Source organism: Acomys russatus, chromosome 6 (assembly GCF_903995435.1).
Source record: "Acomys russatus chromosome 6, mAcoRus1.1, whole genome shotgun sequence".
Classification (NCBI taxonomy): domain Eukaryota; kingdom Metazoa; phylum Chordata; class Mammalia; order Rodentia; family Muridae; genus Acomys; species Acomys russatus.
The window spans coordinates 29,405,570-29,423,928 of NC_067142.1; the positions used below are offsets into that span (position 1 = coordinate 29,405,570).

At 37.3% G+C, this 18,359-nt stretch overlaps 1 protein-coding gene across 1 annotated transcript in view; it reads left to right on the forward strand.

Annotated features, from left to right (window-relative positions):
• The window catches only part of Thsd7b (thrombospondin type 1 domain containing 7B), an 839,983-nt gene that overhangs the window by 581,740 nt on the left and 239,884 nt on the right, over window positions 1–18,359 (forward strand). Inside the window, exon 13 of the mRNA XM_051147323.1 lies at window positions 15,731–15,925. Coding sequence (XP_051003280.1) covers window positions 15,731–15,925 — 195 coding nt within the window. The remainder of the gene's footprint in view (window positions 1–15,730; window positions 15,926–18,359) is intronic.

Consider the following 18,359-nt stretch of genomic DNA (forward strand, 5'->3'; position numbering starts at 1 on the left):
AGAAGATGCCCGACTCCATGGCCCAGAAAATATCTTCAACCAAATTATAGAAGAAAATTTTCCCAATCTGAAGAAGGAGATGCATATGATTATACAAGAGGCCTATAGAATACCAAATAGAATATATCAGAAAAAAAAAATTGCCTGCCACATAATAATCAAAACACAAAATATACAGACTAAAGAAAAAAATTTAAAAGCTGCAAGGGAAAAAGACAGAGTAACATACAATGGCAAATCTATCAGAATTACACCCGACTTCTCAGCTGAGACCATGAAAGCCAGAAGGGCATGGACAGAGGTCCTGCAAACCCTAAGAGACCACAGATGCCAGGCTAGACTACTATACCCAGCAAAACTATCAATAACCGTAGATGGGGAAAACAAAATATTCCATGACAGGAACAAATTCAACCAATACCTATCCACAAATCCAGGATTACAGAAGCTACTAGAAGGAAAACTCTACCACACAGGAATGAGTTATAACCAAAACTACACAGTAAATAGATAACTACACCATCGCAAAATCACAACCTCACAAACCCTCAACTTAAACAAACATCAAAATGAAAGGACTTAACAGTCACTGGTCATTAATATCTCTGAACATCAATGGTCTCAATTCTCCAATAAAAAGACATAGACTAACAAAATGGTTGCATAAACAAGACCCAACATTCTTCTGCATCCAAGAAACACATCTCACCCACAAGGACAGACATTACCTCACGGTAAAAGGCTGGGAAAAAATATTCCAAGCTAATGGTCACAGGAAGCAAGCAGGTGTAGCCATCCTAATATCCTACAAAATAGACTTTCAGCCAAAATTAATCAAAGGAGACGAGGAAGGACACTTCATACTCATCAAGGGTAAAATCAACCAAGATGACATCACAATTCTGAACATCTATGCTCCAAATACAAGGGCACCCACATTTGTAAAAGAACTATTAACAAAGCTTAAACCACTCATTGATTCAAAGACATTAGGAGTGGGAGACTTTAACACTCCACTTTGACTGAAGGATAAGTCTTTGAAACAGAAACTAAGCCAAAAAATAACATCACTAACCAACGCAATGAATCAAATGGATCTAACAGATGTGTACAGAACTTTCCACCCAAACACAAAAGATTATACTTAATTCTCAGCACCCCATGGAACCTTCTCCAAAATTGATCACATAGTAGGTCACAAAGCAAGCCTCAACAGATACAAGAATATTAAAATAATACCTTGTATCTTATCAGATCACCATGGTCTAAGGCTGGACTTCAACAACAACAGAAATAACAAAAAGCCTACTCACACATGGAAACTAAACAACTTTCTACTTAATGACATGTGGGTCATGGAAGAAATAAAGGAAGAAATAAAAGACTTCCTGAAATTCAATGAAAATGATGGAACGACATACCCAAATTTGTGGGACACATTGAAAGCAGTGCTAAGAGGAAAATTCATAGCACTAAGTGCCTTTAAAAAGAAATTAAAAACATCCCACATAAGCAACTTAACAACACATCTAGAAGCCCTAGAAAAGAAAGAAGCAGAATCACCCAAGAGGAGTAGACATCTGGAAATAATCAAACTCAGGGCTGAAATCAATAAATTAGAAACAAAAGGAACAATTCAAAGAATCAACAAAACCAGGAGCTGGTTTTTTGAGAAAATCAACAAAATAGACAAACTGTTAGCCAAACTAACTAAAAGGCAGAGAGACAGTATTGAAATCAACAAAATCAGAAATGAAAAGGGAGTCATAACAACAGACACCGAAGAAATACAAAGAATCATAAGATCCTACTTTAAAGGCATGTATGCCACAAAATTTGAAAATCTAAGGGAAATGGACATTTTTCTTGATTGATTCCACTTGCCAAAATTGAATCAAGATCAAATAAACAAATTAAATAGGCCTATTTCTCCTATAGAAATAGAAGCAATCATTGATAGTCTCCCAACCAAAAAAAAAGCCCAGAGCAAGATGGCTTCAGTGCAGAATTCTACCAGACCTTCAAAGAGGAGCAAATACCGATACTCTTCAAGCTACTCCAAAAGATAGAAGGGGATGAAACATTACCAAATTCTTTCTATGAGGCCACAGTCACATTGATACCTAAACCTCACAAAGACCCAACAAAAAAAGAGAACTTCAGACCAATTTCTCTTATGAACATAGACGCAAAGATACTCAATAAATACCCACAAAACAAATACAAGAACATATCAAAGATATCATTCATCATAACCAAGTAGGCTTCATTCCAGGCATGCAGGGATGGTTTAATATACGGAAATCCATCAATGTAATCCACCATATAAACAAACTAAAGAAAAAACCCACATGATCATCTCCTTAGATGCAAAAAAGCATTTGAAAAAATCCAACACCCATTCATGTTTAAAGTGTTGGAGAGATCAGGGATACAAGGCACATTCCTAAACATAATAAAGGCTATATACAGCAAGCCAATAGCCAACATCAAATTAAATGGAGAGATACTCAAGGAAATTCCTCTAAAATCAGGGACCAGACAAGGCTGCCCACTTTCTCCATATCTCTTCAATATAGTTCTTGAAGTCCTAGCCAGAGCAATAAGACAATACAAGGAGATCAAGGGGATCCAAATGGGAAAGAAAGAAGTCAAACTATCCCTATTTGTAGATGATATGATAGTGTACATAAGTGACCCCCAAAATTCCACCAGAGAACTCCTTCAGTTGATAAGCATGTTCAGCAAACTGGCTGGTTACAAAATTAACTCAGAAAAAATCAGTAGCCTTCCTATATACAAATGACAATCATACAGAGGAAGAAATTAGGAAATCTACACCCTTCACATTAGCCACAAGCAACTTAAAATACCTAGGAATAACTCTAACCAAGCAAGTGAAAGACTTGTTTGAAAAAAAACTTTAAGTATCTAAAGAAAGAGATTGAAGGTGACTTGAGAAGATGGAGGGATCGGGAGAATCAACATAGTAAAAATGGCCATTTTACCAAAATCAATTTACAGATTCAATGCAATCCCTATCAAAATACCTACACAATTTTTTAAAGACATTGAAAGGTCAATTCTCAACTTTATATGGAAAAACAAAAAACCCAGAATAGCTAAAACAATCTTATACAATAAAAGATCCTCAGGAGGAATCTCCATACCTGATCTCAAGCTGTACTATAGAGCAATAGTAATTAAAACAGCATGATACTGGCACAGCAATAGGCTGGTTGATCAATGGAATCGAATTGAAGACCCAGATATGAATCCACACACATATAGTCACCTGATTTTTGACAAAGAAGCCAAATCTATTCAATGGAAAAAGGATAGCATCTTCAACAAATAGTGCTGGTCTAACTGGATTTCTACATGTAGAAAAATGCAATTGGACCCATACTTGTCACCATGCACAAAACTCAAGTCCAAATGGATTAAAGACCTCAATATAAAACCAGAGACACTAAATCAGTTAGAAGAAAAAGTGGGGAAGAGCCTGGAACACATTGGCACAGGAGACAACTTCCTGAACAGAACACCAACAGCCCAGGCCTTAAGGTCAACAATTAATAAATGGGACCTCAGGAGGCTGAGAAGCTTCTGTAAGGCAGGAGACACTGTCAAAAGAACAAAGCGACAGCCTACAGACTGGGAAATAATCTTCACCAACCCTGCATCTAACAAAGTTCTAATATCCAAACTTTATAAAGAACTCAAGAAATTAAACGCCACCAAACCAAATAACTCAATTGAAAAATAGGGCTCAGAATTAAACATCAAATTCTCAACAGAGGAATATCAAATGGCTGAGACACACTTCAAGAAATGCTCAATGTCTTTAGTCATCAGAGAAATGAAAATCAAAACAACTCTGAGATTCCATCTTACATCCATCAGAATGGCTAAAATCAAACATCAAGTGACAACACATGCTGGCGAGGATGTGGAGAGAGAGGAACACTCTTTCATTGCTGGTGGGAAGGCAAACTAGTACAGCCACTTTGGAAATGTATCTGGTGCTATCTCAGAAAAATGGGAATAGGGCTTCCTCAAGACCCAGCTATTCCACTCCTTGGAATATACCCAGAAGATGCTCCAGCACACAACAAGAAACTTTGCTCAACCATGTTCATAGCAGCCTTATTCATAATCGCCAGAACATGGAAACAGCCTAAGTGTCCCCCAGTAGAAGAATGGATAAAGAAACTGTGGTGTATTTACACTATGGAATATTACTCAGCTATTAAAAACAAAGAATTCCAGAAATTTGTGGGAAAATGGATTGAACTAGAAATGATCATAATGAGTGAGCTAACCCCGAAGCAGAGAGACTCAAATGGTATATACTCACTTATAACTGGACACTAGCCCAAGGGGCAGGTCCCATGAAAGTCTGCACCTACCAGGAAAATGGGATAGAGGTGAGAACATCTTATTGAGACTCTAGGTGAGAAAAATATAGGGGATATGGAAGTAGGTGGATCCAGAGGGTCCTAGAAACCTACAAGAGGAACATTATGATGGGTGGATTTTGCTTGATCTAAGGCACCAACCAAGGACAAAATGTGCAGTCATTATCAAACCCCCATCCAGATCTAGCCAAGGGACAGAACATTCTCCACAGTTAAGTGCAGACTGGGAACTGACTTTCACAGGATCTCTGGTGCCCCATATTTGTTCATGTCCCTTTGTTGGGGAGGCCCAATGGCACTCGGAGGAAGGATAGCGGACTACCAAGAAGAGACTTGATACCCTAGCACCATATTCAGTGGGAGGAGGTCCCCCTCAGTCACAGTCATAGGGAAGGGGGATTGGGGTGAAAGTGGGAGGGAGGGAGGAATGGGAGGATGTATGGGATGGGATAGAAAATGAGATATAATATGAATTATTTTATTTTTCAATAAAAATGTGTTAAAAAATTAACTTGGAAAATTTTGAAGACCATAATTCCTTTTCAAAATCACACATTGGGTTTCTTTACCAGAACTGTGGAGCTCAGGGAATGTGGGGATTACCAGCTTCAAGCTTCACTGGATACATTCTGTGACATCCCTCGCTCCCCAGAGACCTTGACTGTTCATATTGGATTACATTGCCCCACTGTCTTCTATAGGAATGACATAGCTATAATCTTCTCAGAGCAGCCATGCTAATGATACGCATGAGGTCTTGCCATATATGATCAATTGGCTGGTTAATGATGACTATTTATGACGATAGTATGTGAGTCAATGGCAATTGAAACAAAGTGTTCACTTGATTTACCCTTCCAGTCAGGGTAGCCTTACTGGATGGTTACCCAGTAGCCAGCTGGCAAGCAAGGCATGGGGACAGTGTGTGTGTGGTGTTTGTGTGTCTGTGTGTGTCTGTGTGAGTGTGTGTGCGCACACTGGATTATTTGTATTTAAAAAACGCAATTAAAGTGTACTAATAATTGATAGAATGTATTGAGATTGTAGTGTATGTAAGATATTTTCACTACTCTATTTTAATGGAAATTTTTATACATGTTTTAAAGAGGAGACTGAAGGTTGAACAGACCTAAATATTCTGTGTTTGTAGCTGATATCCGTACTTTTGACATTTGACTACACAGAGATTCAATCAGATCCTTTAGATTCTCTCTCTTTCTTTTTATTAGTATTTGAGATTATGCACATGACTATAATGATTTTCATTTTACCTACCTAATCCTCCTCTTTCCAACCCCTTCTTCAAATTTATTTCCTCTTCTTTGATAGTTATATATGTATATCCATACACACATATATGTATACATTTCTGTAACACACACACACACACACACACACACACACACACACACACCCTGATAAGTACAATTAGTGTTGCCACTGCATACCTGGGAGTGGGGCTGACCTCTTGGGTATGAACTCATCCGGTTGCTTGTCCTTGAAGAAAGCTCATCTCCTGGAATGTTGGCTGGTGTGGTGGTGTGCAGGAAGCCACTTTCTTATTTCCTTATGAGGCTGGGGTGGTAGCATCCATGTAACATCCAGGAGACACTATTTTACTTCAGCAGTCTTCCTGGTCCTCTATCTCTTGGAATCTTTTCAGCCTCGGGTGGTGTAAAAGTTATTTTGTAGCTGTATCCTCTGGGGATGGGCAGCCCACATCTTCTTCTCTGCATTTTGGCCATTTTAGGGTGCCCTGCAAATGATTCCACTCCTGTAAAAAAAAAAAAAAAAAAAAAAAAAAAAAAAAAAGCAGCTTCTGAGATGAGGTCTGTGAGTACAAAGGTAACTGTTTTGAAGGAAGTCAGATACTTTGTCAGTTTAGCAAATTGGTTGCATTAGTTCTAATCTAGTGTCTGTGACCTCTCCAGCCATGCATAGAGTCTTGCTTTTCTTCCTTATTCCTTCCTTTACAATTTCATAACAGCTTAGTATAGACTTCAAAACTGTGATGTGTTCCAATTTGGGTGGTTTACAAAATACCAAGTATAAGTAAGCTTTTATTCATCATAGCGTCCAGATCATAAGAAATTATAGAAAAGGAATAAAGCATTTTCTTTTAGACAAAAAATTTTCATTGATATACATCAGGGGATTATATTTCAGATGGTGTTGCTTTTTATAATTATTTAAATTTCTTGTCTTATTATTTAGTGTATTGTCATCTTGGAAAAAAATTAACTAGTCTGGACAAAGTTCTCTAAATTGACTCAAAATTGGTTATCTAAATGTGCAATTCAAATACCATTTGCTTGTACCCTACATTAGATAATGTATTTTGCTATGTTTGTCATTAATGGCTGTGATATTCTCAACAACAACAACAAAAAAGATGCAGGTGATGTTGGCTTGATGTGGAATGGATTTTTTTTTTACCACGATGTTGATTAAAAACATAATTGAAATGAATGAATAGCTCCACCTGCTGTGAAACTTGTACAAATGGGAAGTAATGTGCATTTCCATGGTCACGTGGGCCAGTTTCTTGGCCTTAAAGCAGTAAATGGATTTGGCTTGCACCATCTCTAAAATGGATTTGTAGTATTCACATAAACTTGTTCTCTCTTGTGCTCTGAATTAAAAAAAAAAAAAGAAATTTAAAATACAATGATAGACAACTGAAGGGGCTGCATGGATACTCTCCCTGATTACAGATGCTTATAGTGCTCTTCCTTAAACTAACTCTGTATTTAGGGCTTATTGCACTTTGTCGCATGGCATCTATTAATGAGTTCTAATAAAAATACCCCAATTGTGACAGGTTTCATGTGGCAATATATACCTTAAATATATTCCAAGAAAGCACATAATTTAAAAGTAACTGGTAAAAAATCTAGACATAGAGCACACAACAAATTAAACCAGGGCGGTATAAATAGCTTAACAAAAAATAATCTTTAACAAGCAAGAAGATTGAACCACTAATCAAAAAACAAACAAACAAAAAACCTATCTCCCTGCTAAAAATAAATGTCCAAGCCCAGAGGGACTCATTGTGATCTTACTTTCGTAGGAGGACTAACACTTGTGCACCTCAAACTAATCCATGATCAGAAAAAGAAGGAATACTGCCAAGCTATTTTCAGGAAACCACTGTTGCTCCAATTCCAAAATCAGAAAGCATAATCAAAAAGAAAACCATAGATCATTTCCCACAGTGAAGATAGATGCAAGAAATCTAAATGAAGGAATGTTGGCAAACTGAACTCAGTAACACATGAAAAGTATCATTAATTATGACCAAGTTCATTTCTTCCCAGGGACGCAAGTTTGGTTCAACACATACAAATCAGTAACTTTTTTTTCAATATATAAGTAGACTTGAGGACAGAAATTGCATAATCATCTCAATTTATGTAAAAAAAAAAAAAAAAACGAGTCTGAAAAAAATATAGCATGCCTTTACAACAAACACCCTGAAGAGATGAGAAGTAGAAGGAACACATCCCACACGGTAAAGGCTGATTATAATATATTTAAAGCCAACAGCATAGTAAATGGAGAGAAACCGGAAGAATTTCCACTAAAATCAGAACAGGAGAAGGGTGTTCAAACATCTGCCTTATTATATAGTTCATCCTTCAATCCTTTGTGTGTGTGTGTGTGTGTGTGTGTGTGTGTGTGTGTGTGTGTGTGTGGTGTTACTAACATTTACAACCCTCAGGTCACACTCCATCTCTGAGCGAACTCAAGCCAGGAACCTGAAGGCATTGCTGGAGGAGAGGTGCTGCTTACTGCTTTGCTCCTCATGGCTTGCCAGACTTGCTTGATACCCCAGGGCACCTGCCAGGAGTGGCACCACCCACAGTGGCCTGGACCCTCCCAAATCAATTATTAATCAAGACAATGTCCCACGGGCTTACTTACAGTCAATCTGATGGAGAATTTTTTAAATTGAAGAGCCTCTTTCTGGTAAGTCTAGGTGTAGGTTTATGTTATATTCATACACACACACACACACACACACACACACACACACACAGTACTTGAGTTCCTAGCTAGCGCAGTAATGTGCAAGAGGGAAATAAAAGGGATACAGGTAGGAAAGGAAATGTCAAAATAGTTTTACTTCAAATGATCCTGTCATCCTATAGAGAAGAGACTCCAAAGACTACCTGAAAGCTCTTAGAGCCGATAAACACTTAGAGAAAATTGGCAAATTACAAAGTCAACACTGAAAATCAATAAACTTCCTATATGCCAATGAGAAACATGCCTAGGAAAAGAAAGGAAAACAACCTAAGTCACCATAACCTCAGAACAATCTACTCAAATACCTAACCCTGAGCTTCACTTGGGGAGATGAAAGACCTTTACAGTGAACAAATTGAAACCCCAAAGGAAAAGAACAAGAGGTTGTGTGAGGAAACCAGATGTCCGCACACAGAATAGTGAAATTAAATCTCTATCTCCCACCTTGTATAAAACCAACCCTTCCTGGGTCAAAGGCCTCCTTAGCATAGGACCTGAGATTCTGAAACTGTTAAGTCATCGAGAAATCATCTCAAGATACAGAAATAAGCAACAGCTTCCGGAGAGTGATTCTAGTCATCTGTGAAATGATGCCTACAAATGGTCGTTTGAGTTGTGTGAAAGTCTCTAGCAGAGCAAGGGAGACAGTGACATAAAAGCCTACAGGATTGGAGAAAGCTTTTTAACTCCATGCCTGGCAGAACGTTAATACCTAGGGTATATAAAGAATTTTTTTTATTAATTTATTCTTGTTACATCTCAATGTTTATCCCATCCCCTGTATCCTCCCATTCCTCCCCCCCCCCCCATTTTCCCATTATTCCCCTCCCCTATGACTGTTCCTGAGGGGGATCACCTCCCCCTATATATTCTCATAGGGTATCAAGTCTCTTCTTGGCTACCTGCTGTCCTTCCTCTGAGTGCCACCAGGTCTCCCCCTCCTGGGGACATGGTCAGATGTGAGGCACCATAGTACGTGAGAAAGTCATATCACACTCTCCACTCAACTGTGGAGAATATTCTGACCATTGGCTAGATCTGGGAAGGGGTTTAAAGTTTACCTCCTGTATTGTCCTTGGCTGGTGCCTTAGTTTGAGCGGGACCCCTGGGCCCAAATCTGCCTATCATATTGTTCTACTTGTAGGTTTCAAGGACCCTCTGTATCCTTTTATTTTGCTATTCTCCCATGCGTCTCTCATTTAGAGTCCCAATAGGAAATACCAGGAATCAAATAACCCAATTACAGGGGCTGAGGAGTTGACTGGGTGGCTAAGAGCATTTCTTGTTGCTCTTCTTAAAGACCCAGGTTCAGTTCCCAGAACACAGATGGTGGTTCACAACTATCCATAGCTCCAGCTTCAGAAGATCTAGTGTCCTCTTGTGAACTCTGTGGGGGCCAGTCACAGGGCACGCCCACGCGCGCGCGCACACACACACACACACACACTCACACACACAGATAAAACACTCAAAAAAGAATAAAATATCAATATAAAAATATAAGAACTAGCAAAAGAAATGAACAGATAGTTCTTAAAAGATAAAGCACAACTATACAACCTTAAAGTATAAACATGAAAAGATTTCAACATCACTACCCATCAGAGAAATGAGATTCCTTTAGGACCCAGTCAGAATGGCTATTGTAAGAAAACCGGAGCCCCCATCTGTCTAATTTGGGCAGCATCTTTTTTTAAAGATGCTGTCTTTTCTCCAGTGTGTAATTTCGGCATCTTTGTCAAATGTAAGGAGTCCATGGGTATGCAGAATGAGGTTTTAATCCTATTCCACTTGTCAAATATGTCTGTTTTTATGACAATATCTGGCTGTTTTATGACCATAGCTATGCAATATATCTGGAAATCTAGGACGATGATACTTTCAGCTGTTATTCAATTATTCAGAATTTTTAAAATCTACCCTATTTGAGTGTGTGTGTTTCCATATTAGGTTGAAGATTATTTTTTTCAATTTCTGTGAATAATTGTGTAGGAATTTTGGTGGAAATTGCATTGTATTTGTAGGTTAATTTTGGTTGGATGGCCATTTTCATATAATTCCTTCTCATTATCAGGCCTGAGATCTTTCCATCATCTGGTGTCCTCTGCCCCTTCTTCTCCAGAGTCTTAAAGTTTTTACTGTACAAATATTTTACTTGGTTACTTAGAGTTATATTAAGAATTTTTAAGGCTATAATAAAAGGTTGTTTCCTTAATCATTTTCACACGCTGTTTGTCATTTGTATATAGAAAGGCCATTGATATTTTATGTATTAATTTTGTACCCTGCTACTATGCTGAAGGTGTTTATCAGCTATAGAAGTTTCTTGGTGGGTTCTTTAGGGTCTTTTATGTATAAAATAATATCATCTGCAAATAAGGATATTTGAATTCACCTCATAGACTCTGGTTTTCATTTCTCTAAATAAGCTAGCAAGTACTATACTGAATAGTTATGGGGAGGTGGAAATTCTTGTCTTGTTCCTGGTTTCAGTGGAAATATTTGGGTTTCTCTACATTTGGGTGGTGTTGGCTATGGGTTTGCTGGAAACTGCCTTTATTAAATTCAAGTATAAGCCCTGTATCCTAGTATCTCTAGGACTTTTATCATGAAGAGATGTTGTATTCTGTCCAAAGACTTTTCTCCAACTGATGAGGCGATCATGTGGTATTTTTACTTTTAGTCTGCTTATGTGGTAGATTACATTTATTGACTTATATATGTTGATCCATCTCTTGAGGAAGCCAACTCATTCATGGTGGATAATCCTTTTGATGTTCTCTTGAAATGGGTTTGAAAGCATTTTATTGATAAATTTTCATCTGTGTTTATAAGTGAAATTGGTCTGTAATTCACTTTCTTTGTTAATTCTTTATATGGTTTAGGTGTCAGGGTAATTGGAGCCTCACAAAAAGAATTAGTCAATGATCCTTCTGTTTTTGCAGAAGTGTTTTAGCAAAGTTGTTCTTCTTTGAAGGTCTGGTAGAATCCTGCACTGGATCCACCTGGTTCCACAGCTTTATTGTTTGTTTGTTTGTGTGGGGGGGAGATTTTTAATTACTACTTCTATTTTACTTGGGGTTATGGTTTTGTTTAAATTATTTGTTTCATCTTGACTTAACTTTAGTACATCATTTATACCAAGAAATTCAAGAAATTCTTTTAGTGTTTCCATTTTGGTAGAATATAGATTTTTCAAAGTATGACTTTACAACATTCTGAATTTCCTTGTCGTCTTTTATGTTTTCCCTTTCATCTTTAATTTATTCTGTCTTTTGCCTAATTTGGTTAAAGGTTGGCAACTTTTGTTGATTTTCTAAAGGAACCATCTCTTTGTTTCATCAATTCTTTGCATGTTTGTTTCTATTTCGTTGATTTCAGCCCTGATTTTGATTATTTCTTGTCATCTACTTTTTTTTTGAGGTATTTTTCTTCTCATTTTTCTAGAGATATCAAATGTGTCATTAAGATTAATATAGATTTTTTCAGGCTTTTATGTAGGCACTTAGTGCTGTAACGTTGCCGCTTTGAACTGCTTCTTTCACTGCGTCCCTTAGGTTTGAACATGTTGTGCTTTCACTTTCATTCAATTCTAAAACGTTTTTATTTTCTTTTGGTATCTTTGTGACTAATTTTCAATCAGTATTGATTTGTGCACTTTCCATGAGTTTCTATACAGTCTGCAGCTATTTTAGCTGATGTCCAGCTTTTTAAATCCACAGTGATCAGATAGAATTCAAAGAGCTACTTAAATTTTTTCTTATCTGTTGAGAATTGCTTTGTGGAATTTTAAGGGACCAGAAAGGATGAGGATGTTTTGCAAGACAGAGACATAAAACATAGTGCTATAAAGAGCTAAAAAGGAGATAATTATAGGAGAAGTAAGTGGGGAGGAACATGAGAAAGCAGGGTAAAGGAGAAAATATTTTGAGGGAAAACTAAAACTAAAAGCCTTTTTAAAAACCTTATGTGGACCTGCTACTATAGAATCTTCCTAAAATATATACATAGATGAAGGAAATGAAAAGGGAGTCACTATATAAAGGGGAGACAGCTCCCCATCAAGACAACTTATACCACCGAGCAAAGACTTCAATGCCAGGAATGGGTTATGTCTTCTTAAGTCACTGGCCAAAAGGTCCTCATAGGACCCCCACTCACTCAAACATTACAAGCTGTTTTCGAGCCTGTGGGTTACCCTCTGCAACCTGGTTGTAAGGCTTTATTAAGGAAAAAGCTTCTTATGTCATTGAACATGAAGAAATTGAGCAGCTGCCCATCTGAAAACTTCACTCCTACTGACCTGTGCTCATGGTTATGGAAGATGCACTTCATGCCACTGGATGATAAACATAAGCATCAATGTCACCCAGCTACAAACTCTGTGACATACAACAGCCTTTAAGACACACTGGTGCAATTGTGGTACAAGTGCTATGGGAGTAACCAACCACTTTCTAATCGGATTTAAAGCCCATTATGTGATATGGGATCCATATATAAGACTGTTAAAGTGGCCAAGAACCTGAGACTAGATACATCAAAGGTATAGGGGAAATTTTCTATACTATTATTACAATACAACAATATTGAGAAAAATCAATGCTATTATTATGCTAAAAGAACATATCAGTTAAAGTAACTTTCAGTGACATATTGCTACACCCAAAGATCAGAGCTTTGTTGTCATCCCTCATTAAAGAAGTATGTTTTGTTGTTGTTGTTGTTGTTTTGTTTTGTTGTGTTTTGCAGTAGATAGCAAAGAACAAAGAGATCCACAACTAGACAATATTCATGGAGTGAGTGACTTTGGAGGACTCAGTCCTAAATGGGATGCTTTTATAAAACCTTTTCCCTCAAGGCTTAGAGAGCTATGCAGAAGAGGAGACAGAAATATTATAAAAGCCAAAAAGTACTGGTATACATATGTTTAAAGAGAGAATATTACAGCATGACAAGAAAGCTACTCCTTTGATATTTCAACAATATGGACACCTAGACAAAATCTAAACAGTATCAGTTGACAAGCCTGTTTAATGTGGGGGGTTCAAAAGTTCCCACTACTAGATGAAGAGTCATAGGAAATTAATGGTTACTGAAAGAGGAACTGGTTTTTTCCAGAGATAATATCCCCAACAGTGAGAAACACTAAATGGCTTCAGTAAGTCCTCTCTCTCTCTCTCTCTCTCTCTCTCTCTCTCTCTCTCTCTCTCTCTCTCTCTCTCTCTCCCTCCCTCCCTCTCTCTCTCATGTGTGTGTGTGTGTGTGTGTGTGTGTGTGTGTGTGTGTTACATAACAATAATAATTACAGAGGAAAAAATCATGAATTTGAGAGGGAGAGAGGTGGGACACTGGATGAGTTGGAAATGTGCTAGAGGAAAAGGTAAAAGTGACATAAATAGGATACTCATGAATGATTTCTTGAAAAATAAAAATTTAAATATAAAAGGTAATAAGGTGTATATACACAAAAGAATTTTATTCACTCATAAAGAACACGATTGTTCAATATACAGGAAAATTCATGCAACCGAAGGTTATCATTTTAATCAAATTAAATTAAGTTTAAACAATAAATACTATGTTTTGTTCTATTGGTAGATTCTATATCTTATATAAATATATAAAATTATATAAACATATTCACGGAATAAAAGTAGAAGGGGAGATGTATAAGGGAATGAGGGCACTAACAAGATGAGAGGTGGAAGAATGGGGAGATGGGGAGTATGTAAGTCATTGTCAAAATATATTATACATTTATATAAAAATGTTCTTATATAATATAGGACTCTATATAACAAATACATGGCAATAAGATTGTATATAAAGATTGCTAATAACTATAACATACAAATTCAAAGATAACAAAAATTTACAGGGCTGAAGGTTGGGGTCAGAGGAAAGAGAACTCTTGCACAGGGTTGATGGAAGTACAGACATATTCAGTCCTTATAAGAAACTATATGGTGGTTCCTAAGTAACAAAACTGTCGTCTAGGCAATACCCCTAGGAATACAAAGGAAACAAAATCATTACCTTACAAACGTCCAAAGAATTTAACTAATGGAACAGATACAATATCCAATAGCAACGTGCCAAATGTGGGTAGTAGTGAAGGGTGCATCAGAATCATATGGAGACTTAGAAAAAAAAAAAGGGTCCCCAGACATATTGCTAGAGATGCTGACAGAGAAATGCATACTGGTACAGCACTATGGAAACCAGTTCTTCAAAAGCAGCCCATCTGGAGATGTTTCCAGTGGTAACAACCTGGAGTGGTGTGCGTTAATAGCATGCGATGGGTAGAGCTCCTAGGGAGGCTACTATATAGCTTATCAGGCAGAGCCCACACTCAGGCACCTACAAATGTTGGTTTTTTTATTCACAGTCTAAAATGTCAATAGCACTAATATCGCAAAATGCTCATCTATAGACATAGCTGTATATCATATACACCTTGCAGAGTTCATAATAAATCAAGTGAATCAAAGTGTCAAGTGTTCCTAATCAAGGGTTTTAAATGGCATTAGCCCAAAGAATCAAATAAAATTCAGATGAAATTTCAAAAGTAATTTACCTCATAATTGTTAGTGATGATATGTAATTGTAATTGAATCCACACATTGTAATTGAAAAAGGTTGTGGAAGAAAAAATTTGAGAAGTTACTTGGACCTGATAAGATGTTCCTAGTGGGAACTATCTGGTTACATGTTGACTGTTCTGAGAAAATGATTCAATTGTTAACTGATGCTTAACTATTAACAAAGAAGAAAGGCGTATTTAGAGATAACAGAAGTTTCCTTTAAAGTACTGACTATGATGTAACTAAAACTACCTCCTTACCATTATAGTCCTCTCACCAGCCAACCAAAGAAACCCTGCCTAGCAAGAGTCTGCATGGATTTTCTAACAATGGGTTTGTCTTTTTTGCCCTCGTCTCAATCTGTTTTACAGATGTGCTTGCCTACTTTTATTCCATCTCTAGGGACCAAATGCTCCTAAGAAGGAAGCATAATAAATTACTCGAAGTTATTTTGGTTCCTGTCAATGCAAGGTTTGGATTAATAATGAAACCAATTAAATCCTCAAATACCTCCAATGGCAACAATAAAAATTTAATTTCCAGGGAGCAGTAAGGTTAGCTATGTTGAACACCGTATGCAATCACATATTTTCAAACACCGGGGACTTCAACTATTTTGTCAAAGAAAAAGAAAAACCCCTTCATTGATTTAATCAAAGAAATAACAAAAAAACATGTGCTCTTTCCTAGCTGTCTCATGCATCTCTGATGATAACCAGTCTGCAGAAATGACAGAATGCCTCAAGCAGATGAATGGCATGCCTGCCCTGGTCCAAGAATGCACCATTCCCTGTCGGGAAGACTGCACCTTCACCCCATGGTCTAAGTTTACACCTTGCTCCAAGAACTGTGAAGCAACCCAGATCAGGAGGCGGCAGCTCACAGGTAGGGTGTGCCTGCCATAGCAGCTTCAACCAAGCCACACTTCTCTGAATACCATCTATAGAAGAATATAAGTTCCGGCAGAAAGATAAGAGATCAGATACCTCCTTCCTCCTCATCCCCACTACATATCCTTAAGGCTAACAGCGATGCTCGATACCTAATATATACCTGGCTAACATTTGTTTCATGAACGAGAGATAGGAGCATTTATTATGCCAATCAACTGTTCTCCATAGCCACAGAATTTACTTGCATATCTCCTGGCAAATTCTGCCTTAGCAGAAGCTTTGCAAGCTTAAAACAGTCACTGCTACTTTTTTAGAAGGCGAATTAACTGACATCATTGTCTTTTTGCCATTACCTGAGAAGCAGTTTGATTCTTTAACTCTTTAATATTATAAAGTAAAAGTCAAATCACACCTGCAGACTCATTTGTGTCTTATCACTGTCTGTCAGTACCGTGTGCCTCTGCAAAAGTTAATGGAAATTGAAGCAAATCCTAGTTTAGTTGAGATATTAGAGCAATTTTTGCTAGCATTGTAAAAATTACTGCTGCAATAACAAAACTTACTGTTTGTGCAGATAATGCCTATGATTTCTCTTAAGTATGATGCATTTGTGTGTATAGGAAATTAAATTTTGGGAATGTAAAAACCAAAAGAAAAAATACCAAAGTTACGATTGGCATCAGGATGGCAGAGCTGAGAAGAGATGGTCATCTGTTTTCAGGGTCTCTTGGGTCCAAGACTCACCATTCTAGTGCACTGTTAACCTGGTCATACATATAATCCAACTCTCTAAAATTGGTTCAGTCGATGGACTAAAGCCTTTGCAGAATTTCTGAATGCACACTGGACCTCAAAAATCTACATGGCAAGTGAAGATAAAATATATAATCACAAGAGACTTTACAAATGAGGCATGCTGCCCTTGCTGCTTTATACAAAATGACTGTCCATACATAATGGTAAGTAATTGCTTACATGATTCAGACGAAAACACCTGGGAGGAAAGACGATTCAAGAGACTAGAGTACACAGGACAGACCAAATCTGAAGTTAGAGACCACTCTGCAGCGACTTTGCTGTCCTGCACACACACAGTGTGCTGGGAGCCGTTGCCCTAGCAACACTTCACATCTGAGGTGAACGAGAGAACTTCCTTTGATGGGAAAGAGTATAGTTGGTAGCCAGCTGCATCCCCTTGCCTTGGAAGTTTGCTGATGATACTTAGCACCTGCAAAATAAGAGCAACTGTTTTGGCTCATTTTACAGCCAGCACTCTTTGTGTTATAAATCGTTAAAAGCTGAATGAACGACTTCTAAGATGTATTGTCTATAAAAGTACATATTGAAGGTTGTTATAAATTAATCTATGATTCAAAGTTAGTGATTATTTATACGAAAGGGCTGCTCAGGTTTATTGTATGTTTTATTAGCTGCTACTATTTTAGGGAGCTAATTGATCTTTGCACTCCTTCTGCTAGCTGACAACACAATTGATCAATCTCATAAAATATATTAGTCATGAAAACACAACCAACCATTTAGAACAATATTGATAAACAAAAAACCAAGGACATACTAGTGAACTGAATCCCCCCCCCCGACTTTTCAAGACTTACTATTATGATGTTAGTTATTTTATTTTGACTTTCTTCCATGATACTTGACAGAAATTTTAATGAGCATTCTCAAATGTGAGTGGCAATGGAAACCATATGATTTGGACCATGTGATACAGGTCCTGATACAAGGCACTCCAGTGAATATTGGACATCTAGAATATTACTTTTCTTGTTACAACTTTAATGAGGGTTTTTAATTTACCATCTGGGTGTTCTGTGTTTGTTTTTAAACTAGATCTTTACAGATTCTAGAATGAGTGGTAATTAAAACAATAGTTTATTTAATAAGGGATATATTCAATTTATTTATTTTTTATATTCAATTTATTATCCAGGCATGGGAATAGAGATGTGTTCAAAATAGATCACTTACACTTTGAATTAAGGGGAAATGTTCTTTGTACTGGAGATTGGCCTTTTTTTTTTTAGTCTACCTTGGCCTTAATCTAAAGGTCAGCGCTGATTTTTATTAGAATGTAATCAAAGTGAAGGCCCGGCACTAATGTGTTTCTTATTAGGAGAATTGTTTCCGAATTAACTCACTTAGTTCAATCCATCCTCCGAAAGTGCTGCCATGTAATTAAGAGCGAAATCACAAACAGAGACAGCATCTATTTGTACAGAATGGTTTCTTTTCTGCTGGTAACTTCTGTTTGCTTTGTTGATGAATGTTATCTGTGTTTTCTGGTCTTCCTTCTTGTCAACCCCTTTTGTCTTCTGTTTTCCTCCCACTCTAGAGAGAGAAATAAGTTAGGGACCTAGAGATGTGAGCAAACACAGTGCTGTCATTAGAAAGAAAGAAAATAT